Source organism: Otolemur garnettii, unplaced genomic scaffold (assembly GCF_000181295.1).
Source record: "Otolemur garnettii isolate 467f Iridium unplaced genomic scaffold, OtoGar3 scaffold00018, whole genome shotgun sequence".
Lineage (NCBI taxonomy): Eukaryota > Metazoa > Chordata > Mammalia > Primates > Galagidae > Otolemur > Otolemur garnettii.
In genome coordinates, this window is record NW_003852413.1 from 1,881,603 (window position 1) to 1,908,833 (window position 27,231).

Genomic DNA, 27,231 nt, shown 5'->3' on the forward strand with positions numbered 1-27,231 from the left:
TGAGGGCTCCTGGCTGTTCTCAGGTTCACCCTATGGAGTTGTGAGGGCTCCCGGCTGCTCTCAGGTTCACCCTATGGAGGTGTGAGGGCTCCTGGCTGCTTCAGGTTCACTCTATGGAGGTGTGAGAGTTCCCGGCTGCTCTCAGGTTCACTCTGTGGAGGTGTGAGAGCTCCCGGCTGCTCTCAGGTTCACTCTATGGAGGTGTGAGGGCTCCTCTCAGGTTCACCCTATAGAGGTGTGAGGGCTCCGGGCTGCTCTCAGGTTGTTCACCCTATGGAGGTGTGAGGGCTCCTGGCTGCTTCAGGTTCACTCTATGGAGGTGTGAGAGCTCCCGGCTGCTCTCAGGTTCACCCTATGGAGGGGTGAGGGCTCCAGGCTGCTCTCAGGTCTGGAGCTTCTCTGCCGGGTGCTCAACCCCTCACTTGGTCTGGCTGGGAGAGTGTCCATGTGCTCAGTGTCTGCCCAGGACACAGTTCAGTTAGTCTGTCACAATGTGACCACCTGTGACAGTCATAAAATGCTTCTAGCATACAGCCACCTCCACTGGTTCTGTGTACTTGTCCTAAGCTGGTCCATGGAGATGAGGGATTCAGGAGGGGCTCCTGGCTTGAGCCCTACTGTATGTCCCCTTACCCTCATCTCTGCCAGCCGTTCCCTTTGACAGCTGTTCTGGGGGTAAGGGGCCACAAAGACTCCCTCCCTGCTCTGTATGTGCTACCAGAGAACCCTCTGCCTGCTGCGCCCACCTTGCCCACCTCTGCTCCCCAGTCAGCTGTCCAGGTCCTCCCAGGGAGGGTTTCTTAGCACTCACTCACTCCAGACCTTGGGAGACAATGGAGCAGAGGTCACACAGAGGTGACCACAGATTGTCACATGCCGCCTTCAGGTCTCTGGGTTGCTGTCGTCAGGGTCCAAGGTGACTTTGATGTGCCTACCCACCCACCTATCTGCCCCACATCCCCTGGGGCCCACCTGCGACCAGCATGTCCTAGTTCCAGCTGGAGAAAGAACAAGGAGTTGCTCTTTCTCCCTGTGCCCTTGTTTGGGAGCAGTGGGGACAGCTGCACCTCAACTGGGGAGACACGGGGGGACTACAGGACTGGAAGCTTCTTGAGGCTTTCCTAGGCCTCGGTGGCCCCAGCATCTTGGGACAGACTGGCTATTCTCCCCAAGCAGGACAGCAGGCCCAGACCTCACGCTTTGGTGTTAACACTCAGAGACTCTGAGTGTCCCTGGGGCTGAGAGAGCTGCTGGGGGCAGAGGCACTGAAAGGCCCTGCGTGCCCCCAGCCAGGCTAGATGGGAGGAGAGGAGGAATGAAGCTGGGAGGTTCCCAGCTTCCCCCACCGAGCCCTAGCTCAGGGTCCAGACGCTCCCACCTCACCAGCAGCAGACAGGTGCAGGCTGGAGCCCCCGGTGGAGCAGGAACCCCAAAGCCAGGAGGGAGCCTCGTGGTCTTCAGCCATGCTCCTTATTGATATTCTGGCCTCAGAGCAGCTTGGAGCAGCCCCAGACACAGAGGGAAGCAGAAACATGCTGAGCTATCTCTCCCCCATCACAGGGCCACCCCCTAAAACATGGCGAATCCAATTAAATGAGTTATTAATCTCCCCTGACAAAGCTCAACCTGATACCTTGACACTTTCTGCTGAGCAGGGCACTATACTGCAGCCCAGGCCAAGGCCCTAGCTGCCAGCGGACAGGGCACGGCTAACCAGCCTGCCTCAGGGTTGCCTCTACAGGGAGGCTCAGCCAACCAGCTGCCTCCCGCTAAGCATGGACAGATCAGCAAGGGCTAAGAAGGGCCAGGTGTCTCAGAGGATCAGCCACTAGCCCCTTTGTGGGTGGCTGTCTAAGCAGCACTGCACCCCCATGCCCTATTGTGGGGATGGGCAGAGGAACAGCTTGGTGTCATAGCTGGGAGGGGGCAAAAGGCAGGTTGCCAACAAGCACCAGGCCACGCCCAGCTGATGCTGAAACAGGTCCTACTGGGCAGGTCTAGTCAAGGCCTCCAAACAGTGTCCACCAGTTAGACTGCTGACTACCGTTATGGACTGGCAACAGGTAACATAGATGGGACATGTCACACCCCAAGACTGGGATTCACAGGAGTGGCTCGGTGCAGGCATGATGGTTCTGCCTGGCCCCAGGGGGCTGTGCAGCACCAGCTGGACCTTGTGGCCTCACCAGACACCCCACACAAAGGGTGGGGGCTGTCATGGTTCTGAGAGTGAGGCTGGCTTGAGAAAACAGCCCACACCTGCAGGAACAGGCGGGCCCTGAGCCCCATGGGCCAGGCTGCTGAAGGTGGGCATTTGGAACAGCTGCCTCCCCAGGTGAGTTGGTGTGGGCTGCAGCCACAGGCCATGGAAATTCTCTAGGCCATACCTTGATGCTGTGACTTGGTGACCAACATCCAGCCCAGTTTCAGGCTGGGGCACCACTGCCAGCCAGTGAACACCCCACACCATGCTACCTGGCACAGGACTCCTACCTCTCTGTGGGTGCTAGGGGAGGTCAGGTAGATGGCAGGGCCTGAGCACACACCCAGCATGCAGCAGGCACAGACATGCCCTGTGACCACACAGGCCCCAGCAGGTACAAGAGGCCTCTTCACAGATGCCTCCGCATGTGGGGCAGCTGCAGCACAGCCTGGTAAGGCTCAGAGCCTAGATTTTGGAGGGGTCGGACCACAAAGACCACCACAGCTGAGGCCTCGAGTCCTGGGGCCAGGGACAGGCTCACCTCACAAGTTGGCCACATGAAGGAAGCACAAGGCTTTTCTGGGGGCTGTGTCCTGTTACTTGCTGAGGCAACAGTGTCACTGCAGACAGCCCGCCCTCCTCAGAAGCCCGTGACACTACCGCATGATGCAACTCAGCCCTGCCACCTTGCATAGCCAGGGGCAGCACAAAGCGGGTGCATGACCCCTCCACGTGGACGGCACTGGCGAGAGCACAGGAGCCCCCTGCCACCTGCCCAGAGCACAGGTATGTCAGGACTCTGGCCTCCTCCCACTTGTTTCTCCAGCCAGCTCTAGGCTGTCAGCAAGAGTGACATGCTCAGGTGCCTGCCCCCCTCCCAGGGGACCACCGACAGCTGTTGGGGAGGGAGACAGGACAGTCCCCCTACACCAATACAAAGAAGGTACAGTCCATGTGCACCCCAAGGCCTGGTTGCCACAGGACACCCCACTGCCCTGTGGTCCCCAGCGCTCCAGAGCAGGAAACAGGAGTGCTGCTTAGCACCTCTGCGTACTTTCGGATTCCCAGTCACACACATGAAGCACTGCCCCACCACCAGGCTGCCCGCCCTCTCTTGGGCCACCATCGGGGCTCTCTGGCCACTGGGACAGTGTGTGTCTGCACATGACAGGACTGGCCTAGAGAACTCCGACCCCGCTGGACACTGCAGTCACCAGAGCACCAAGAACCGTAAGGAGGCTGAGCAGATGCCCCAGAAGGCTGTGCCCGGCACACAGTGGGCAGCTGCTCCCTCTGTAATTATGCTGCCCCAAAAGAGGGGAGGGATTTCTGAGAAGCTAGAGCCGACCAGCAGACAGCCATGTGTGGGTGGTTGCCAACTCAGGGATTAGAAGGGCTGTGAGAAAATTCCGGAACTTGGAGCAGCCCTCCCAACTAAGCAGCTCACAGCAGCCGCAGCATCAAAGCAAAGCCTTGAGAGTCAACTGCGGAGTCCTTCTCACCACAGGAGAAAGAGGACTCCACCTGAGGTGCGAGCACAGTCCTCCCACGTGGGCACTGCGCGGAAGCTGCGGGCGCCAGAGGCCAACTCGACCAAAGGCTGGTGCTGCCCCGGCCAAGCCTGCTTCACTGGTGGCCAGGACAAAGAGCCAGCTGGTTACAGAGAAGGTGGCCCTGGCCCAGGAGTGGGGAGCTCCCACGGCCGCCCTGCACTCCAGGCTCCACCTCCCAACGCAGTGCATGTCTGGGGACAGGGCTCTGCGCGGTCTTCCTTGAAAGGAAGGACGATCCTCGGGCTCCCAAGGGAAGGGGAGGACCAGGTGCAGCCATCAGATGGGTGGCTGCAGGGTGGCCCCACGTCCTCCTACAGAGCAGCTTCTGCCACACAGGGGGAGGAAGCCAGAAGAACTCGAGAGCAAAGGTGAGGGTCAGACAGAAGACAGGGACATCCAAGACTGCACCAGAGGCCCCAGCAGGGAGTCAGCAGCGAGAGGGCAGGCCGAAGCCCGCTCTGCTGGGCCTCAGGGTCAAATCACTGACCACCAGCTCTGTCTCTCAACCTGACTTGGAGAGGAGCTTAGTCTGAGCAGATAACCTCCCCAGCACAGCCAAGCTCCACCTCCCTGGCTCTGATTGACCCAAGGTGGCTGCGACATCACCTTCTGTCTCTACCCCAGGGCTGGAGAGAGTAAGAGGGACAAACTTAACAGCACACAGAATACACATTACAAGTGGAGAAGCTCAGCTCAGGATGAGGAGGCTCAGCCCCAGGAGACACGCACAGGTACCAACACAGCCTGCCAACACATAAAGCAAAGACCACCAAAGCCAGGCGGCCACCATGCCTCTCACTCATCCACACTGGCTTCTGCAGATGCCACAGAGCCATGGCCTGGGGACCAGTCAGCTTCCTGGCATCCGCGGACCAGTTCACTCAGAGCAAGACCCACTAGGAATGATACAACTGGCCCTCGAGAAGAACGACAACCGCGTTTAAACGCATGTCTGTGGAATATCCTACAGCAGGGGCAACGACACGGATGGGTCCTAAGACCGTGGGAAAAGCAGGTGTGCGGGCAGCCCCATCTTCCCGCGTCGACACACGACAGGCAGGGGGCTCCCCGCTGCCATCCACCCTCCCAGCCTTGCCACCTTCTCCACGCCAGACTTCCCTGGTTTCTACAGAAACACCTGTGTCCACCTCACACCTCCGCACTCACCCTTTTCCCCTTTCTTCCACCCTTCCCCTGTGTCCCCAATTCTCCTGGATGTGGGGCAGGTCCCCAGCTGCAGCCCAGGGCTGAGTCAGGAAAGGCTTTGTCTGTAATGCCCCCACACCTGCCCCCAGGTATTTCAAAACACACAGGACAAAGATCTCAAACGCTTCTAGGGAGGAGAAAACAAAAACATTCACACTATATGTAATCACTACTGTGGTTTAAAAAAAAAAAATTAAAGAAAAAAACCACTCATATTTAAAAACACCAGCATCACAGTGACATCCAGCACAGCCCGGTGGGAAGTGGAGGAGGGTGAAGATCTTTCCCACCTGGACTCTGAGCCAGCTAAGCAGGGTGCGCCAGGTAGAAAACACCTGCAGCACACACAGCTCAAAAACACTTTCCGGCTATCCGCTCAGGAACCTTAAAAAAATAAATGATTTCCTCTAATTGAGGAGTAATGCAGAAGCAGAAAACATGTGAGCTCCAACCCAGCAGGCAGGAGGTGCCACAACAGGCCCCAGGGGAAGCAGCGCAGGGGATGGAGCAGGACCCCAGGGGCTGCAGAAAAGAAACAAATGCACTCAGGACTGCCTGAGAAAGACCACAGCAAGAAAGAATCTGTGAGCTCAGGGGCTTGGGAAAAATGAATGACAGTTCATCAAAAATGAAGCAAATGAAGAAGTGAGGCAATTGTCAACTCCAGAAAACACATCATCAAGCCAGAAATCACAACCAGAAGTCACAGCAACGAAACCGAGGAACAAGAACACACAGCCAGTCAACTGGACTTATTCGTTAAAATTAAATACTTTTGTTCTAAAAACACTATTTCAGAGCCGAGTGTGAGGTCTCAGGCCTGTAATCCCAGCGCTCTCAGAGGCCAAGGTGGTAAATTGCTTGAGCCCAGGGCTTCCAGGCTACGGTGAGCTAGGATGACCCAGTGGCAGCCTCAGTGACAAAGGAGACACATCTCTTAAAAAATAAAAATAAAAACAGGGGCCGGGTGCGGTGGCTCATGCCTCTAATCCCAGCATTCTGGGAGGCTGAGGCGGGTGGATTACCTGAGCTCAGGAGTTCGAGACCAGCCTGAACTACAGTGAGACCTAGTCTTTATAAGAACCAAATGAGCAAACACTATTATAAAAATGAAAGCCCAACCAGATTAGAAAAAAATTATTTGCAAGATATACACCCAATAGAGGACTTCTATCCATCTAAGGTATACAACTCATTAAGTCAGTTAAAGCACAAACACAAATAAAATAAAAAAAGGAAAGACTGTAGCAGACATTTCACTAAAGAAAAACAAATAAGGCAGGAAAAGACGCTCGGCATCTCTAGGTAATCAGAGACTGCGAATCGGACAACGCCCCAGAACCCCCTCAGCAGATGACCAGACGGGGGTGCACCCAACCTAGAAGGGCGCTCAGCACACAGAACACGGACAAATCTTACAATTACGCAGACCCGTAAGGAGCCAGACCAAAAAATAATGCAAACCACGTGCTTCCACTTATGTGAAACCCCAGCAGCCCTTCACTCATCAGTGACAGACACCGGTCAGCAGTACCTGCAGATGGGAGGGATGGATGGGAGGGAGGGGCCAGGAACCAGGAAGCTCACTGTGTGATGGTGGCAACATCTCCACAGGTGTGTGCACATGTCGAAACCTGTCTCCTTACACACTTTTTTGCTTATTTGTTTTTAAGAGACAGGGTCTTACTCTGATCCCTGGCCTGGCGTCATGGACCATCGCATCATCACAGCTCACTGCAGCCTCCAACTCCTGGGTTCAAGCCATCCTCCTGCCTTGGCCGCCCAAAGCGCAGAGACTACAGGCCTGAAGCCATCATATCCAGCCATGTTATAAGCTTAAATAACGTGCAGTTTACTGTACTTTGGTTATCCCTCAAAAAAGGCCGTTAAAAAGTCATCAGGCCGGGCAGCACCTATGTCTCAAGAAGTAGGGCGCTGGCCCCATATACTGGAGGTGGTGGGTTCAAACCTGACCCCAGCCAAAAACTGCAAAAAAAAAAAAAAAAATATGTCATCAGGCCAGGGGTGGCGCCTGTGGCTCAAAGGAGCAGGGCGCTGGCCCCATATGCCGGAGGTAGTGGGTTTAAACCCAGTCCCAGCCAAAAAAAAAAACAAAAACCATACACTAGTCTCTTGGGGGCAGCACCTATGGCTCAAAGGAGCAGGGTGCTGGCCCTATATGCCAGAGGTGGCAGGTTGAAACCCAGCCCTGGCCAAAAACTGCAAAAAAAAAAAAAGTCATCAGGCCGGGAGTGGTGCCTCATACCTGTAATCCCAGCACTCTGGGAGGCTGAGGTGAGTGGATCACCTGAGCTCAGGAGTTTGAGACCAGCCTGAGCAAGAGCAAGAACTCATCTCTACTAAAAATAGAAAAACTAGACAGGCATTATGGCAGGTGCCTATAGTCCCAGCTACTTGGGAGGCTGAGGCAAGAGAATCAATCGCTTAAGCCCAAGAGTTGGAGGTTTCTGTGAGGTGTAATGCCAGAGCACTCTACCAAGGGAAACTCTGACTCAAAAAAAAAAAAAAAAAAAGAAAGAAAGAAAAAAGTCATCATAATACTCTACATGTCTTAGCCTGAAAAAGATTTATATCATTGTCACAGGAGTACAAACGCCGTACACTGATTTAAGCCAAAAGTATAAATAATTCTATTGGGTAGGACAAGTAGACAGGACAAGAAAGCCAAATCGGAACCTTCCACAAGAATTTACCAGACAATCTCTAAAACTGTAAGAGGTGGAGAGATTTCTAGCACAAAGTGGCCTTTTCAGACATGAGGAAGCAAACTCTGAGACAGTGGCAGGTGGAGCTGCCTTGGGGAGGCAGCTGCAGTTGGAGGCTGCAGTGAGCTGTGATCATGGGTCCCAGCACAGCAAGGAGGGGGGAGAACCAACTTGTCTCTGAACCATGGGGGGCTTGGTAAGAATTCAGCTTGACACTCACCCCCAACCCAGCAATTCCACTCCTAGATACATGCCTAGGATAAATGACAGGCATCGTGTGTAAACATCTATGGGAGCATTATTCACAATGGCCATGGACGTCACTGACAGAGGCGGATAAACGATTCTGTTCACATGAGGAGTATTACTGTGCCGTGAACAGGAGCTAAGCCCTGGCCCCGCACATCAGGAAGAGGACCCACAACACAAAGGCCAGGCCTGCATCAGGCTGTTCACAGGAAACACCCAGAATGGGGAGACCCACAGGGACAGGCACAGATTAGGGCTGCAGGGCGGGGACGTGGGGACTAGGGAGTAACCACTAAGGGGTGCTGGTTTCCTTTTGGGGTGATGGAAAACATTTTGGAGTTAGAGCATGGTAATGATTGCAAACTCTGAACACGCTGAAAACTGCTGAATTCTATACCCAGAATGGGCAATGGTGCAGCACATGAATTAAGTCAATATAGCCGTCACCAAAAGAAAAATCTCCCACTCCTGGGGCAAGGCTGGCATCTGGGGGGCCGCCCCTGCAGTCACTCAGAAGGGGCTCTACTGCCCTGTGGAAGACCACAGAAACCCACACCAATTCAGGGACCTGGCTCAAGTCAGAGCCTCAGGCTCTCCCGCCCTCCCCACACCTCTCCTCCCCTGCCATTGGACAGTTCTAGAATCTCCTGCAGTGTCAGACACGCCCACCCTCCCACTGTGGGACTTGATGCTTCCCTGGCAGACCCTGGCCCTATGGTGTGTGACCCCAGGGAGAGGCACCTGGTCCTCCCTTTCACACACACAGCTCATGCACACAGCTTCCCTCTGTGGAGGGAGAAGGCCAGGTGCTCAGGGCAGGCCCCTACAAGCCACTATTCACAACAGAGTCTGGCCTGCAGGACCCTAACATCCACCCCTCAGCAGCCAGGCTAAGCCCAAGCACCTGACTGTAGCTGGACACCCAGTGACCCCACCCTCCTCCCTGACTACAGCTGGATGACCAGTGACCCCACCCTCCTCTCTGGCCCTGGTCGGTCCCATGGTTTCCTCTGTCAACACAACATGGCTCACAGAGTCACAAGACCCAGGCACACGCCCCAGCTGGCCTGCCCCAGGGAGCGAGTGGTGCTTACCGCACCTGCCCGGAACACCTGGGCTTGTCCTCTACATCCCAAAGGAGGGGTGCAGAGGCACGCACAGCCCACAGCCCACTGGCCATATCCGCTGCAGGACACTGAGATGCATGAAAATGAGGACAGTTCAGAGGGTCTCTGCTCGAGTCACAGCCAGGGGAGTTGAATTGACAGACATGAAAGAAACCCAGAACCTGGACGGCTGGGCAAGGCAGGTGGGCAGGGGGGACAGCAGAAGGGGAGGGGCTCCCAGATGCGCAGTCCACCTGGGACAGTGGCTGCAGGGAGGCTTTGTGAACAAGGAAGTCCTATCCTTTGTGACCAAAGGGCAGAGGAATCCAAGTGGTCTCCCCACAGGTTCCAGTCCCCACCCCCCACCCCCGGCAAAGGCTGCTCAGCCATAATCTGCCTGGCAGCAGCAGGTGAGCCCCCAGGTCTCCCTGACAGGCCAAGAAGATCTCAGCCATATGGCACCACCACCCTAGATCAGGGGCCACAGAACATGGACTGTGCTTGTCTTTACAAGAAAACTAAAAACCTCCGCTAGGCTCCAGTAGTCCCAGCTATCCAGAGGCTGAGGCAGGAGGAGGGCTTGAGCCCAGGAGTTTGAAGCTGAAGTGAGCTGTGACGACATCACTGCACTCAAGCCTGGGTGACAGAGTGAGGCCCTGTCTCAAAAAGAAGAGAAGGGAAGGGAAAGGGAGGAGGAACAATCCATGCAGGAACTCCACCTGTTAACGCCTCTGGGGTCTCTCTCAAGACGTGGGTACACGCGAGGCACGTAAACAAGACTGGGGTCACCCCACACTGTGGGTCTGTACCCTTCTCACTTTTCTTTAAGAGCTAGGTCTCGCTATATTGCCCAGGCTGGTCTTGACCTTCTGCACTCAAGTGACCCTCTTGCATCAGCCTTCAGAGGAGCCACAACACCTTGCTCCATTTTTACTGATTTCTACGTCAGGAACCCCCCCCCCCCCCGCCCATGTCATCAAATACCATCATCCAAGTAACTTTTGCACACATCCCCTATGGCGGGCTCTGAACACCTTCAGACGTGGACTTGTTCCATGTCCTCACCCGGGCCTCGCTCCTCCGGGACAGGACTCCCTAGTGTGAGCTCTGAGCACTGTTCCAAGGATGCCTGGGTACCCCATCTCAGCAGGGGGCACCCCATCTCAGCTCTCACAGTTATTGGCATTTTACCAAATCTTTTCTTTGACAGGTAAAACCTGATCCCAAATCAGGATCCCCACGTGGAAACACTAGCTTACCCAGAGCTGCTGGCCAGACGCAGTGGCTCCCACCTGTAATCCCAGCACTGTGGGAGGCCGAGGCGGGTGGATTGCCTGAGCTCATGAGATCAAGACCAGCCTGAGCCAGGGAGAGACCTTATCTCTAAAAATAGCCAGGCGTGTGGTGGGCACCTGTAGTCCCAGCTACTTGGAAAGGTGAGGCAAGAGGATTGCTTGAGCCCAAGAGTTTGAGGTTGCTGTGAGCTATGATGCTTTTGAGACTGTCTCAAAAAAAAAAAAAAAAAAAAATCAGACAAGGACCAGACGCAGGACAGGCCCCCAAACCCGCCTGAGTACGTCAGACAACTTCAGGGGTGTCCAGAAGGCTCACAGAGTCTGGGGTCTTACCGAGTTCTTTGGAGCCCTGGCTCTCGCTGGCCAGCTCCCCCATCTTCACCAGGGCATCAAAGTAGCCTTTGGCAGCATACGTCACGCCTGGGAGAGAAAAGCAGGGGTGGTCACATCCTTCCCTAGGGACTAACAGACTCCCACAGCACGCCCAGCCCCGACCTGTGCCTGAACGCGCTTGGAGAGTACTGTGCCCTGTTTCTGGCTGATGTAGCCCTGCCTGCGGCTGGCACTATCATGTCATGTAGTCATGAAGCTCCTTTCATCTGAGGGGAGTGGAGGGAGTGCTCACCACAGTGGCACTTCAGGGGACAAAACACCACCCTGGCAAGGCAACAGGGAAGCCCAGAGGCAGCAGAGCCAAACCTGAGAACACTCCCTCCATTTCCTAGTCCACAGCTGGGGGTGGCATCCCGGGGCACCGGCACCCTAGACCACAAACTCTGCTCTAATTGCAAGCAGGGAGGGATGCTCAGAGCCACTGACCCCTGCCCCAGCAGTCACATGGGCCACAGCAAACACAGGAAGAGCTGGCTGGGCCACCTCCTCCGTCCAGGGCCCTGCCCACCATCAGGCCACAGGAGGTGGTGTCCCAGAGACAGCAGAGCCTGGGGGCAGCCACCAGCGGTGCAACTATACTTTCTAATCTGCTTTCTACAGAACCAGTTAAGGGTTTATAACTGGACACGCTACCAGATTTTATTCACACAGTCTTCAATTAAGGGCACACGATTTGTCCTGCTACATAACACCATGTCCCAGAGGACTGGAGTGCTGCTGCTGCTGGAAGGGGTGGGCTTCCTAAAATAAGTGAAGGGAACACAGTGGCCTGGACAGCTGCGAGCTCCTCTGAGAACAGAGGCAAACAGGAGGAGGAAGTACACCGCCCGTCTCCGCCACACTCAGCTGCACAACCTCCCAGACACCCTGAGGGGATGGGGAAGGCCAGAGGGAACCGGGCCTCAGCCTCAGGAAGCCAGACAGGGACAGGCTGGAATTCCATTGCTCTGCCTGGGTCTGAAACATGCAGAATGCCTGCCACCATCCTCTCCTGTGTGGAGGGAGGTCAGACCCAACTGGGCAGATAAATGCTGACATCATTGACATCAGCTCTCCTGGGAGGAGCAGATGGCTGTGTGCTGTGCCTGGAGCTCACAGGAATGCCAAAGTCGAGACCCTCTGCACCGACCCGGCCACACCTCCACCTGCTTCTTCCATTCAGAGCCTCTTCCCAGTCACCAACCCCTCAGCCAAAGGCAGAGTCAACTCCCCTGGGACACAGAACAGCCACCTGCAAGCTGGGCGGCACAGCAGGGAGTTATTCAAACGCAACTTCTGGCAGGAGAGTCCTCCCAGGACTCTCCCAACTCCCATTGCCACACCCAGGTGATCCTGCCCTGGCTGGGGACAAGGTATCCACTGCAGCCGGGAGGTCTGGGTTGTCCTTAAGAACCTACGTGCTGGTTCACCCCTTAAGGCAATTCTGATGGGAGAGAACTGTCCCCATGAGCCAGTGAGCTTCCTGTGCTAGGACTCTGGGGGTTGTATTACCAGTGGCCTGGCAGGCAGGTGAAGAGACAGCAGTGGTCCCTGGGACCCTGCTGCTGAACCCCTGCTACGGGCGCTGCAGGCAGGGGCAGCCCTGGGAGTTCCCCATGTGGAAACACGAGCTTACCCAGAGCTGCTGGCCAGGCCAGGGACAGAGAAATATGGTCCCCCATGTTCTCAGAAGGGCAGGCTGCTCTCTGCCATGGCTCGTGATGGACACTGTCTATGTGGGGGCCCACTGCCACCCCTACTGCAGGGCCAGCCCTGCCCCAGAAGCCCTCAGAAGGACAGACCAGGGCACAGGAGGCTGCCTGGTAGGAATGCCCGACAGAAGCACTCTCCGTGGCAGGAGGACCCTCCATTCTTCACTGGAGGGCAGGCAGCCCTGCCTGGAGACCTGGCCTGGGACAGCCCTCCTGCCAGGTGCCCAGTTGGGACACTTTGTTCCCCAGGGACAACAGGGCCAGGCTGGTGGAAGTGCAAGAGCTAACTCTACCCTTCCTTGCCACCTCCAACCTGGGCCCCATGTAACAAAGTCTGACACCTCAAATCAGACAACAGACTCTACCCACATGTGTACAGCAGGCTACCCTGTAGCTGTGGAGGACACAGGGCAGCTGGCAGAGAGGGGGGCACACTGTGGATGGGCAATTTCCTCCCTACAAGGGGGTGGTGGAGCTGGGCTCTGCTTATAATGCCACTGCTGTTGGACAGACAGCTCAATACCCTGCCTGGACAGGACAGACATGGGCAAGGCCATAGGAGGGCAGGATCAGGGCCCACCAACAGTAGGTCCCCAACCACAGCCCTGACAGTGGACCTAATGTCCTTCCCTGAACTGGGAAAGCAGGGGTGGAGGGGGTCTCAAACCATGAGCAGACAGGTGGAGCCCTGTGGTCCTAAGCCCCCCTGTGCCCTCTCCCAGGCTATGTGGGAGCATGAACCACAGGGTGCTTGCTCCTCAGGAGCCACCGTGGGCCCAACCCAAAGCCAGAGCAGGTACCAAGGACCCCGCAGCTTCCACACACTCCTCACACCTTATCTCTAGGTACTGAGTAGCAGTGGTCCTCACAGCCACAGGGCAGGTCGGGCCGCACAGCCAGGAGTGTGCTGTCCCTGTGATAGCAGAGACAGCTTTGGAGCTCACAGGCTGCACCTGCACTTAGCACCTCTCTTGGGTTCTATTTCTGGAACAAAAGGCCTCCTTCTGCTCAGGCCCCACGGGCCAAGCCAAAGTCCATCCGCTGACCCAGGACTGGCGCCCAGCACAGGTGGCTCCCCCCTGGGCCCGAGACCGCCAGCCCTACCTGCTAGGGCCTTCTCGTAGTTCTTCCCCATGGCGATGAAGTTCCGCAGGCTGGGGTTGAATTGCTCCATAATGGTCTGCAGGGAGCAAGAACACAGGTGTTACTGGCACAGGCCGCCCAGAGGCCACCAGAGAAAACCCACATGGTATCATCCCCCAGGCCTCAGACTGCAGACCCTGAGGCCAAACCCCACCTATGCCCCATGGGACGCCCTTCCGAGCCCACTTTCCCATCTGTACGATGAGAATGAAGGACGGGAGTGTGTCGACTCGTCTGCAGAACACACGCACAGCCATGCACACGGCACTCACACTCGCTGCCAAGGTGCTGCTACCCACTGGCAGGCTGAGTCAGCCCCAAAGGGTCCCCTGCCGGCCACACACAATCACTCAGCAGCGCTAGGGGCCCCCTCCCACTAAAATCCTAACCCAACACATCAATTACCAAGCCTCAGCTCTGATTAGTGGGCGCTGGGCCTGATTTGCAAACACCCAGCTATGAATAATCCCACGGGCCCGGTCTGTTTGCCCGATGGACTGGTGTCTCCGTGCCAATACCAGCAGCTCTCAGACTCAAGAAATTAGATTTCACTGTGAAGGCCAAATAAATGTTTTAATTACAAGGCGTCCAAACAGGCACACACAAACAGCCAGACGAGAATTCTGCCGGCATAACACACACTGCCTGTCAACAGCCACCCAGCAGCCAGGACCCCGAGGGGCTGAAAGGAGCCTGTTGCAGCCTGGTCTCCCGGACTCAGGTACCACGTGAGACTGATTCTCCCCAGCATGGGAGGAAGCTCAGAGGCCCCACCACTCAGCCCACCATGTAGGACAGCTTAAGGATGAGAAAGCCCCTGACTGCTGTGGGACCTGGTTCCATTTGCCGGCCCTAAGGACAGGGCTTTCCTGGACGGAAGGCAGGCACTGTGGAGACAGCAGAGCCATGAGCTGGAGAGTGGATGCAGCAATAGGGGAGGATGGTGTCAGGGACCATGTTTAACAATCCTCTTGGCTGCTCAGGGTGGATGAGACATACCCTAGGGACCTGCCAGGAGGCCATGGGAAGCCAGAGGGTACCACACTGGCCTCCAGGCTGGGACCAGGGACATGGTGGAAGTGTGGGGTGAACACCAGGCCATGGACTCAGGCATCTCATGAGTTAAGCCCAGGAGCACCTGAGATCCGGGCAGAGAAGCCACTCTGGTGGCAGGACACACGGGACCTTGCATCCGGGAGAATTCCAGTGGGAGACTCAGCCTGGGAGTTATGGGCAAGGGGAGTGCTAAGCCCAGGTGAGCCTTGCAGCCCTGCCACAGTGGCAGTCAGGATAAGAATGGTACCCTGGGGGTGGGAGGCACTTCAGGCCTATGTGTTACAACGAGACAGAAGCAGGTGGCAGCCAGGTGAGGGCAGGCATGGCCCAACGTGGCATTCTGTGTGCACAGCTGTTTTGTGTGCATACGTGGGCACAAACATTTGTGTGCCTGTGTGCTGAGCTATGACAAACTTGTTCCCGAGGTGTGTGATAGGTATGAAGACACTGCACAGGGCAGGTGGGAGAGCAAGCCCCCAACTCCTGAGAGCTGTGCTCGGTTCCAAGACCACTGTCTCCAGGAGCAAGAGGAGGCTTAACCCAAGACCCACACTTGGAGCTCCGTTAACATCCTGAGTGGCCAGAGCAAACAAGTCCAGGTTGGGAGCCCCCCCAGGCCACAGCTTCTGCATGATACATGGACCTGAGCTTTCACTTCCTCAGCACAGCAGCTGAGCTCACACGCAGAAACAAAGGAGCACCAGCCAGGCCCTGGGCACAGCCACACACGGTGCTACAGTCAGCCTGAAGGCGGGTCAGAGGCACAAATGCTATTTAGCTGGCATTCGGAGGGACAGGTGCCCTCCTTCCAGTTCTCATCCAAACACCCGGCACCCTGGTCAGAAGAGTGAGCCTTCTATGGCCCTACCTTGGGCACTGACAGTGAATGTTGCCCAACCCTCTTCTGTATCACACCCTATCCAGGGAACCACAGGAGGGAGCCTGGTGGCCCAATGGCCCACTCTCTAGTAGGGGAATCCTCCTCTGCTGAGGGCTTCTTTTAGCCCCTGAATCCATCCCACCACCCCAGAGTTCATGCAGATGCTGTAATGACCAGTGGACCACATTGATCCCAGGAAAAAACCAGGCCCAAACTCACCCTCAGAGGCCCCAAGTAGGGGCTCCTGCCCCACAGGACAGCCTACTGGGGAGCTCTGGCCTGGGTCCCTGTGAGGGGTCATGGGAGCCAGTGGTAGCAGGCCCAGGCCCTCCAGGGAAGAATACCAAGTCAGCCCTCCTGAGCCCATGTCAGGAAACCAGTGCTTTGTTTTCAGACTCTTTTTTTTTTTTTTTTTTTTTTTTTTTTTTTGAGACAGAGCCTCAAGCTGTCCCCCTGGGCAGAGTGCCGTGGCATTACAGCTCACAGCAACCTCCAACTCCTGGGCTCAAGCGAGTCTCCTGCCTCCGCCTCCCAAGTAGCTGGGACCACAGGCGCCCGCCACAACGCCCGGCTATTTTTTGGTTGCAGCCGTCATTGTTGTTTGGCGGGTCCGGGCTGGGGATTCGAACCCGCCACCTTAGGTGTACGTGGCTGGCGCCTTAGCCGGTTGAGCTATAGGCGCCGAGCCTGTTTTCAGACTCTTGACCAGGGGAGGCTGAGCTCCCACATCCAGACATCCCAGGGCAGGTGCTGTGGGCGGGGGAGGGAATAGGAGGGCATGCAGGGATGGTGCAGAGAGAATGCCCTTCAACCCTGCATGGGGCCACCCAGGCACAGGGGTCTGATGCCCAGCTGAGGATGCCTCAGGCCACACTGTGTTGTCCTCAAGCCTGTAGCCATGCCGCTGGCCTGGACACAAGTCCCACACCACGAGTGATGACCACACTCCGTTCAAACTCTAACCTGTGCTATGCAAGTGGAAACCAACATCCTCTGGAGTCATGCTGCCACACGCTGTGACTTGTGCTTTACTCCCTGGGGAGCCAGCATGGACCAACGACCAGGGGCACACTGCACATTCTCTCACCTCTTCTGGGGATCCCTGTGCTGGGTGCCTGCCCATGGGGGCTCCCAGATACGCTGGGGAGCCTTCCCCAGGGGAAGGGGCAGGGGTGTCTGCTCAGTGAAGCCGGCATGTCAGGCATGGTGCCCTCCTGCAGGGACACTCTCAAAGCTGGACATTCCTAAGGCTGGAGCCCTGAGGACTCCAGGCCTCTGCCATAGGAGGGTGAATGGAAGGCCTGCACCTGCTAGCTGGATGAGTGGCTGTCACAGGACAGCCAGAAAGGGGTTAACCATTTTGACTGGAACCAGGTCTGCCAGGCCAGCAGGACAAAGTCTGGGAGAGTCATCCCTCTCCAGTCTGGGGAAGGTCAGCGACCCTTGTCTTCACAGCAGGAGGGCCCTGCTCTCCTGCCCAGATCTGCCTGCTTGGACCTCTGTGCTCCTCAGCTCTCACGCCTGGGGATGGCTCTCCCCAGTAGCTCCCCACAAGGTTGCCACAACCAACAAACAAAGTCTCCCTGTTGACAGGGGAAGTGACAACCCCACTTCCTCTTCAGTCCCCGCAGCAAGGGGGGTGGTGGGCACATCTGCCTGTGCCCCACACACACGCCATGAGGTGCACATGTGGCCTGGCTGAAGCATTCTCTCCGCTCAACACTCAGAGGAACAGAGAATGTGATGACCTGGGACTCCCCTGGATGCCTGGAGAAGGGGTGGCAAAAGCCCACCCACTAGTGTCCAGTGGAGCCTAGTGTCCTGGCATCAATTCCAGGCTGGCCATTCAACCAAACTCGACCCCCTCTGCATAATGGCCCCAATCCTGTCCCCAACAAGACCTTGGGGGAGCCGTGTTCCAGCAGCATCAGAAGGGAAAGTAACGAGGTGATGTGCTCCCGCCCTGTGCCCCCCTGCCGAGGGTCATCACCCAGGGACTGGTCACTGGAGGCATCAGCTCCAGCTGTATTCACCTCCTGCCTTCTCAACTCAGCAGGAGGAGCAGGTGCCAGCTTTGGAGTGGCAGCTGCAGGGGCCTCCGAAGCCCGACATATAGCCACTGCCTGTGTACACAGGCACGAGGGCTGTGCACATAGATGGCACCATGTGTCATCCACACGCTGGTCTGCGTTCACCTGGTGGGACCTGTTCAGGGTGCCAGGCTCCCAGGCGCAGGGCCTAAGAGATGGGGAGGAGCCCCAGTGCCACAGTGAGTACACAGGGAGCTGCCAGAGGGGACCTCCTGGAGGACCTCTCAGAGTCTACACACTCAGTACCCCCGGGGGCACCAGGGCTGCAGATGCTAACCTCCAACACTGACGACCTCAGAGCCTGCCGAGGGTCCAGCTCGTGGCACCAGAAGAGGGGGCATGGGAGTGGGAAGGGAGCCTGGGTGTGGTGGTATGGCGGGTTCTGTGGCTTTCTAAAAGCTGGGGAATCTAAGGGCCCAGTGAATGCTGGGAGGGCTGCCTGGAGGAGGCAGAATCTTGAGCTGTATCTTACTTGGTTAGAGTGAGAGAAAAAGAATGTAATTTAAAAAATGAGTGGACATATGGAAACTTCCAGAAGGAAATGGCCCATACCATACCAAGATAGGTATGTAAAGGGTACAGAAGCCTTCAGTACAGGCTCCTGAGAGGAACAGGAGCAAGCCCAGCCGCATTCAGCTCCTTGCACCCTTCGTGGCCAGCAGGCTACAGCAGGGGTACCACAGCCCAGGGAAGGAGGCCACGGTGCGGACCTCTGGGCACTCCTAGCCTCAGCCTGACCACCTCCAATCAGGATATAGGCCCCAGAGGTGCACTGGAGGCCAGGCAGGCCAGTCCCTGAGGGCTTTGCAACAGCTCAGACATCAGCAGAGGGGCACCTGTCCACGGAGGTCGGAGAGGAGCCCAGGCGGCGCCAGAAGCAGGTGGCGACAATCCCCCCCTGAGGGTAGCCAGTCAGAGGTCTCCAGGATACCAGAGGGCAGCTTCAGTGTAGCCTGCGTGACCCAGGTTCCTGGGTGGGGCCATGTGAGATGGGAGGTGGCCTTCCAGGAACTCGAGAAAAGACCAGGGGGGTCCTACCTCACAGCACGGTTCCAGCAGGGCCCAAAGCCCCTGCACAATGCAGAAGTTCGAGGTCTCGCCCCTGGCAGCTCCCCAGGAAAGCCTCCAACACCCTAACACAGTGACTCTCGTGTCCTTGGTGTGGCACCCAGATGTGACAGTAGGGAGCAGGGTGGCCTCCAGGATGTGGCCAAAGGCCACAGGGACTCCTCACACCTCCCAGCCCTGCTGCCAGAGTGCCCAGAAGCCCAGAAGAGGGACCAGCCACAGCCAGCTCACAGCTGGAAATGCTTGAGACAAAAGACAAAGATCTGACCACTGAAGCCAGGCCTGTCTGCCCTTCCCATGGTGGAAAGGTCATGGAGGCCATGTACCTGGACCACAGGGCCCCAAAGTCCCCAGGGTCCCACTCCCCTTTCGGGGTCACAGCAGCATTCGCACCCCAGCTTTATCCTGGGGTCTACAGTGCTCAGGCACATCAAGTCTGAGCCCTCCTGGGCCTTGCAGGCAGGAGCCTGACTCTACCATGCTGGAGGAGCTGGCCGTACTATCAGTCCCGTGGGGAGAGGCTCCCCCACTCCAGGCACAGAGCAGCAGGGTCTGAACAGGACCAAACAGCCTGGCCACTTCCTTCCTGTCCAAAGGCACATCCTGCCTGTCCCAACAGCAGTGGAGAGACACAGCCCCCAGCATACGATGTCCAGCCAGCCTGGCCTGGGGCGTGGAACTTACAACTGCTCACCCTCACAGGGCAGCCGGGCACATTCAAGTCGCTGCTTATGGCTCGCACCATGCTGGGAGCTCCCCAGCTGACTACCCTACAGTGAAACCAGTGTGCCCCTGGGTCATCCTGCTGCCACAACTAAGGGCTGCAACTTGACTTGAGGTCAGAGGGAGAAAAACCATCAAGCACTTGAAACACAATTGGCCTGAAAACAGCACCCAAGGTGATCCCCCCAACACCTTGCCATGGGGGAAACTGCTCCCAAAATGTATTATCCATTGCGATCCTCACCCCAATATCTTGGGGTGTGACTGTACTTGGAGACAGGGCCTTTACTGAGCGAAAAAGGAAGCCACACAGGCGGGCCCCAGCCCCATAGTTCTTACAGAGGGGAGGGGGACCCAGACAGACACAGAGAGATGACCAAGGGAGGACGTAGGGAAAAGACAGCGCATGAGCCAAGGAGAAAGGCCTCAGATAAACCACTGTGCTCACAGCCCGACGTCAGACGCCCAGCCTCCAGGACTGGGAGAGGAAGAGCTGCTGTTTATATGCTAGGACACCACGTCTGCCCACTCTGTGTGCGGAGGCACCGGCACTAGCTGTCCCGTTACCTCTGGTGACAGAACCAGGTCTGGCTCCTGAGCTGTGAGAACACGCAAGGCCCCTGACCACCCTGCTCCACCTGAGCCTCTGGGCTAGACTTAAGGCCGGCATTGATGCAGACACACAGTGGTAGGCAGCTCAGCCTGCTCGAGAACGGGTCCTCCTGATGTTGACCCAGGCCAGGCAGCAGGATGTGCTAGCCCCAGAGGCTGCAGCCACAAACAGGAGAAGAGGCCCCGGTGCCTAGGAGAGCAGACAGCAGCAAGTGGCCTTGGCGGGGCCTCCTGCTGCCCCCACTGCCCTCTGTGCCACACTGACCATCACCGCCACCACTTGCCCAGTGCCCTACATGCCAGGAAACATTCCACCACCTCACTGAGTTATTAATGAGAAAATGGACGTGAAAGCTATGAAACCTGCCTGAAATCCTCAGGGCTCCCAGACAGAAGGACGGACACGGCACATCGCAAAGCCGCAGCGCTGGGGTCCCGGTGTAGGCCTGGCTCGTATCCCAGCTCTGCCACAAACAGCTGACGAGCAGGGATAGGCTGCTGCACCCCACAAGGTGCCGAGAGGCAGGGGCACCCAGGACCCCTGTGTGAGCAGGCACCAGGACAGTGAGGTTGTGCACGCAGAGCTCTGGACACGATGCCCGGTGCAAGCAGGAAGACATACGTCATGGCCGCCCCAGATGGCTACTCACCACCGACATTCTGCCAGCAACATGCAGTGGAGTGCGACGCCGTACACAAGCCCCAGTACCCCGACTTCACAGATACCTCCCAGTGGGGCTGGAGCGCGACCCCATCCCCATGCCTCAGTACCCCAACTTCACAGCTACATCCCAGTGGGGCTGGAACTCCTATCATTCTGTTGCTGACCTCAGTGCAGCCAGGGCCCCCTGTCCCCAGCATGGGGCTGCCATAGCCCTAGACCCCAGGATAGGCCAAGGCCTGTGCACCACCATCCCTGGAGCACCCAAGGATGGGCCTCCCATGGCAACAAGGGATGGCCGCCCAGAGCAGAGGTGGCACAACTGGCCCCACAGGCACCCCTGGCTATGAGCCATGCCAGGAAGCAGCAAGACCCCCTGCCTGCACTTGGTAGGGTCCATCCGACCACATTCTCCCGTCGGTATCCTACTCCCCGCCCCGCTCCACTGTCAGCCTGTGGGTTTCTTGGTGGCACAGATACCTGTGCTGCCCTGGCGCATCTGGTGATCTGTCTCCCTTCCCATCACCAGCAGCAGCCGCCAGGACACACATGTGGTCTCCGCACAGCCCCCCAATGCCCTGGCTACCCTGGCACATCCAGCAATCTCTATTTCTCCCCTCTCATCACCAGCAGCAGCCAGGACACGCAAGTGGCCTCCACACAGCCCGCCGTACCCTGTGCCCCAGCACAATCAGGCAGGTGCAAACTTGGATGTCCTAGCCCACAGGCCATAGAAGGACCATTTGAAGGAGAAACAGGAGGCCTGGCTATGGGGTGAAAACCTGCTGATCAGGAAAATACCCTAACAAAAATGGCACTGAAAGGGCTCAAAGGAAAATCCTGGAGATGTCCCATCCATGACACCCACCACAGCTCAAGGACGTGTGCTAGCGGCACCCAGCCAACAGCGGGAGCTGAAACTCCACTCAGAAGCCAGACTCTGAATGCAAAAGAAGTTTCAGAAAAACCCTCCCAGGTCTACACAAGCCTGAAAGACCCACTCTGGTGAGCTCAATGCAGAAGGAGCAGGACAAGCACCCCTGTGACAGCGGCCCCTTCTCCTCTAGCTGTCCTCGGCATCTCACCTTGTCTTGCGACTGGAGATGCATGGGCTCCAACAGCACCACATGCAGTTCACCTCACACTCAGCACCCTTGGGAGTCTTGTCTTGACAAAGACAACCAAGACCAACTCCGCTGGGTCCTGGACAGGCCTGGTATGTCCACTGCCCATGGGACTCAGTCAAGGTCACACAGCAGGGCCACAGAAAGACCAGGCAGCCCAAGGGCCAGACAGGATCTGTCAAGGCACAGCTAGCTCCAGGCCTGGAGCGGGTGTCACTGCAGCAGGAAGGGCCCCAGGAAGGGCCAATGCCTGGCCTCCCTGCTGGGTGACGCTTAGGGACAAGCCCTCACCTCCCCAGTCCCTCCACAGTCCCCTGGGCCTTCTGATCCCCCTGGCATGGAACCAGCACTGAGAGGTCCCCGGACACAGCAGGGCAAGCCACTTCCTGCCCACACTGCAGGCTGCCTGGGTCAGCTCCATGCCAGGGCCACATCTTCAGCTTCTGCCCGCCCATGAGCCCTGAGAAACAGGGGCTCCATCACTTGGAGCCTGCTATGACTTCCAGGGACCCTTTGGGGGCCACTGCCCTGGGAGCAGACAGCTAAAAAGAGCAGATGCTTGGCAAAGGGGGAACTGCAGCTCACACTTGAACTCTCCAGAATCCAGAAACCAAGTTCATTCATTCCCAAGTACTGACCAGTTACCGTCACAGGCTGAGCACTGGTCCAGGCCCTGGGGATATGTCGGTGAACAGGACAGACCAAGTACCCATGGTCATATAGCCGAGCAGGCCTATATTACCAACGCTGGGTGTTAGGGGCATACCACATGGGGAGAAAAAGACATCCCCACTTAAGGGACACACCCAGGCCAACCCCTCAAGGGCCTGCGGGCACCTGGGCACCAGGGCCAGGACACGAGCTCCTCTGGGTGAGGCCCATCGAGCCACCTCACAGCTGCACAGGCAGTCAGGACGGGAATGAATCACAGCCCGGGGCAGTGGGAGTAGGTTGGAGGAAGGTGCCAGCTCCGTCCATGCTGCCTGTAATTACTATGGGCTGTCAGCAGCAGATCCCAGCACAGCTCTGCAACGGGGGAGGCTGACAGCCACCCGGCCTCTCAGTGCAGAGTCTCCCTGCATAGGTGCTCTGCAATGGGGGGACATTTCTCCATCCTGAGGCATCAAGAAAAACACTCAGATGGGAAGCCAGGACGACTCAGAGCAGACCCTGGCTGGGTGCACCTGCAGTCACAGCAAGAGGATAGCAGGCTGCCCCCAGCAATAATGGCCATGGGCAACACCAGCCCAGAGAAGCAGGCACAGGGCCAGCTGAGGCTAGGTGGGGGCAAGCACAGAGGGCCAGCCCTGCTCACCACCCACTGCTCCCACAGTGACTCTCTCAGTGATCTGCTAACTGGGAGAGAGGGGAGATGCACCTTGGCCCCTCTGCCAGGCCATACGCCAGTCCTCCCCAGCAGGACTGCCTGTCCCAGCCAGCTCAACTGGTGTTGTCCTTTGGGGCAGGACCTTTGGAAGCTTCAGTCCAAAACAAGGTAGCAACAAGAACACAGCTCACGGCAGGAGTCAGCCTCTGCCCCTCCCCTCTAACTGTGGCCCTGAAAGCTGAGTAGCACTGGCCTTCATTTTGACCTTGAACCTCAGGTCCACTAGGTCAGTCCCATGAGCAAGCTGATGTGGCCAACAAAGGAAACGCTCCAGGCAGGACCCACCAGGCCAGTGGATATAGATTAGGCAGCCTCCCAAACCAGCCTCATCTCCATTCCCCTGGAACTGCTCAGTTACATCCATCAGCAAACCCTGACCACAAGCAACCACGAGCTGGGCACCAGGTGCCCAAGAGCCAACAGGAGAGCCAAGGCCTGCAGGAGCTAGTCAGCTCAGAAGCCAGCATGACAGAGAAACTGTCCTTTGCTCCCCTGGCTACTCTACAAAAGGGAACAAATGTGCTGCCCCAGGAGATGAGGTCTGTTGAAACACTGGAGAGGGAACAGTTTGGCGGCACAGGTTAACAAGACATCTAGAAGAAAAGAGTACAGACCCAGCTGTCATGTGGGAAGATGGTATCCACAGGGTGTGCCTGGAGTTACGAAGCACTATGTGCACAAGTGTGCATATACACACTCTCGCACACATAGGGCTGGGCCAAGTGCACACACACACACATGCACTCTCGCACACACAGGGCTGGGCCAAGTGCACACACACACACACACGCACTCTCGCACACACAGAGCTGGGCCAAGTGCACACACACTCATGCACTCTCACACGCACAGGGCCGGCCATGGCACTGCAAAGCTGAAGTCCTGTCTGTGCCCTACAGGCAGACGGCTCTGCTGCCAAGGAAGTGCCCGTCAGAGATGCCACTTTGTCATGTCCAAATGGGGGGCCTCTGAGCTCTGTCCATCCCAGATACCAGGTTTCTGATGGCAGCCAATGGTGCCATGTGACTGCTCAGCTGCCCTGAGGATCAAGGTGACCTGAGGTCAGTGGCAGGGTATGTGGGGGACCCATGCTTCCCACAGGTCTCCAAGGCACCCACAGGGAGAGGCAGATGCATTTGGTAGAAAAATGGGCCAGGCTCCCTGCCACTCAGTACCCGACACCTACCACCTGGTGTTGGCCCACCAATCACAGCAGAGGTGGCAAACCACTGGCTCTCAGCTTCAGGGACCCTTAGGCACCTGCTCCTTTGCAGGCAGTGGCAGCACAGCCAGGCTGGCTCCCCACCACAACTGCCAGCAAGGAGCATGATCAGGCGGGCTCTGGTGACCAACCTGCCCAAGGCCCAGTGGCCACAGCACTGTTAAGGTCCAAGGCTTTAACAGGACCTGCTCCTCCTCAGGCTGCCCTCTCACCTTCTCTTGGCCTCAGGACAGCCTGGGCCATTGGGTCAAGTAGGAGCCAGGGCTTCTCCTGAGATACAAGACCAAGAGAAAAACACCACTGGGAACCACAGCCAAAGGCCCCTTCGGCCTGTGGGGATACTGGAGGGACAGATGTACAGTCTTGGAATGCTTTAATTCCAATCAGTGCATTCAGTTACCTGGAGGGCAGCAGATCCCACCGCCAGTACTCTGTTCCTGTCTAGGCCATCACCCACGGCTGTACCGACCAAGCACCAGGCCCGGTCAGGGTCTCCTGCCTGTGCGGTGGAGGAAGGGGCCTCCTCGGCTCATTCTCTCCTCTCCTGCAGGAGCCAGCCCAGCCTGTGCTCCTCAAGCGCCCTAGAGTGTGTCCTCAGCAGACTTCAGGAAGCCATTCTACTCCTCTCCCCTCACCTTCCACGAAATTCCCCGAGGACACAGCTCCCAAGGGAACTGAGCCACCAGGAAAGAGGTCAAAGTCTGCATTACAGATTCTCCCAGGGAAGAAAACCAAAACCTTACATTTTATTCTCTCACTTTTAGTCAGCAAGGACAAGTGTCCTCCTTTGCCAAGGCAAACACCACTCAGAACTGCAGTGAGGCCCTGCAGCGGCCAAACCAAACAGTCCAGCTGCAAGGCAGGGTGATACCAAGCAGGCCACATCCCAGCCACTCCAAGAGGCACCACTAGGGCTCCCACAAGCTGCCCACATGGACACAGGACCCAAAGGATGCCAGAGTCAGCACCATCCCAGGGGAAGACAGGGCACAGTGCTGCCCACACTGGCTGGACCGGCCCAGATCTACACACCAGTGGCTTCGGCTGTCTCCTGATTGTGCCTCTACGTGGGCTGGGTTTCTGCCTGGCTGACGTGCCAAAGCTGCCCAACCTGTATTGGCACTACCCAGGCACCTGGAGCTCCCTAGTGACAAAGCACAAAAAGGTAACAGAGCACCAGGACTCAACGACTCAGGAGGCAGGCCCCAGTGGCAGCGAGAGCAAAGCCGAGCCTGCTGGCCACACAGTGGCAGTGCAAGCCTGTTGCCAGGGCAGGAGCGTTCAGGGTGGGGTGGGGGGAGCCCTTCAGATACCTACAGCCTGTGTCCAGCCTACAACGCTGTGTCCTTCACTGCCACACCTTCACCTGGAAGCTCACCAAACAACTGACACCAAACACAGAACCTGTCCATCTGCTTCCTGAGGGGCTGAACGTCCCCAGCCCTCTGATGCCAACAATTTCCCTGCCACCCTTCCGCTGAAAAATTCCGCTTCAGACAGCTGGATAAGTTACAGCTCCATCTAGGTGAAGCTGCTGAGCTGTAACTACAGGAGGACACTTGGTTACAAGAGTTTTGTTAAGGACCATCATGGAATTCCCCAGAGCAAAACCACTCCACGTACCCCTCAAAATTCCCACCTTGAAAGTTCCTGTTGATGAGTTTCAGTGTGGGATCAGGAGAAACAGAAAGAAAAGACCGTGTCCAGCACTTCCCTTCTACCTCCTGCAGTAATGAGCAAGTCATAATGGAACTAATGACAAATAATTTAATAAGCCTCCCTCCCTTGACAGAGCAAGGTGACCAGAAATATATGCCACACATCCTATGGGTCCAGACACAGAAGCCCTAGAGGCTATCACTTCCCTGTGCTGGTTGAGTCCTTCTCTGAACCCTGTTTACCAGCTGCTCTAACATGGCTTCAAAACTGATGCAGTTGATCCCAACTGCCCTAAAATTCTTCCCGACCAGCATACCTGCAACTTAAAAACCTTTATTAAAAGCTTTATTAAAGCACAGTCTGCCCCCTGGACTCCAGTTGGAACCAAAAAGGCCACCCCAGAAGCCTCCATCTGGCTGTCGGGAGGCTGAGCTAGTTAAGAGGGTTTCACAGACCATAGGCTAAGAAGGCACAGCCACCTTGTCTAATACAATTAGAAACTGTTGCTCTGCAAGTAGGCTGCAATCCCACTTAGAAGCCCCAACCAGCAACTGTCACATAAATACCAACTACTCCAGTTGTCCAGCCTAGACAGGAAATAAAGCACATCTTTGCAGGAGGACCGCACGGGACCACCCTGGCATGGGTTGCTTTCGGGAGAAAACGCGCCCACCACTTGGAGCTGCAAGGGCCTGGTGCCATCGGGGAGCCGGATCTGCGGCGTTGGGGGTGGGGGTCTGAGAATGGACGCTGGAGACACAGGAAGTCAGGGCCCTGTCAGTATGTACCCTAGCCACAAAAATCACCGAGGAGGGGGCGCCAGAGGAGGCTTCCAGCGGCCCGCAGCTCTCAGACGTGAAACTGTCATTTCACAGATGAGGATGTGAACGCGACTCTTAACACATATCAGAAGCTAAGGCAGGCGCGTCAGCCTCCTACACAATTAGTCTTCCCTCCGCAGTTACATAAGATGATGGATTATCTGTCCACCCATCCAACCTGCCCGCGCCGACCTCCCACCTGGGGCCACGGCCACGGCCGCCGCCGCCGCCGCCCGGGCAGGAGTTCGGAAAGCAAAGGCCTGCTGAGAAGGAAGTGACCGGAGGCTCGTGGAATTGCGCCTCGAGAGCGCCCACGGGGCCATCGCGCCGAGCCGGGGCGAGGGCAGCGGGCCCGGGCCTGGG

The 27,231-nt window shown here is 57.1% G+C and overlaps 1 protein-coding gene across 5 annotated transcripts in view; it reads right to left on the bottom strand.

Moving 5' to 3' along the window:
- BAIAP2 (BAI1 associated protein 2) overlaps positions 1-27,231 on the bottom strand; it is a 67,711-nt gene that overhangs the window by 39,852 nt on the left and 628 nt on the right. For 4 of the 5 annotated variants that reach the window (XM_003786069.3, XM_023511298.1, XM_023511297.1 and 1 more), the window contains exons 2-3: positions 13,527-13,602; positions 10,672-10,758 (exon numbers count right to left, since the gene is read on the bottom strand). In XM_003786069.3, the coding sequence (XP_003786117.1) occupies positions 10,672-10,758; positions 13,527-13,602 (163 nt within the window). Of the gene's footprint in view, positions 1-4,923; positions 5,078-10,671; positions 10,759-13,526; positions 13,603-27,231 lie in introns of those variants that run through there. The other variant, XM_023511300.1, reaches the window with a different exon arrangement.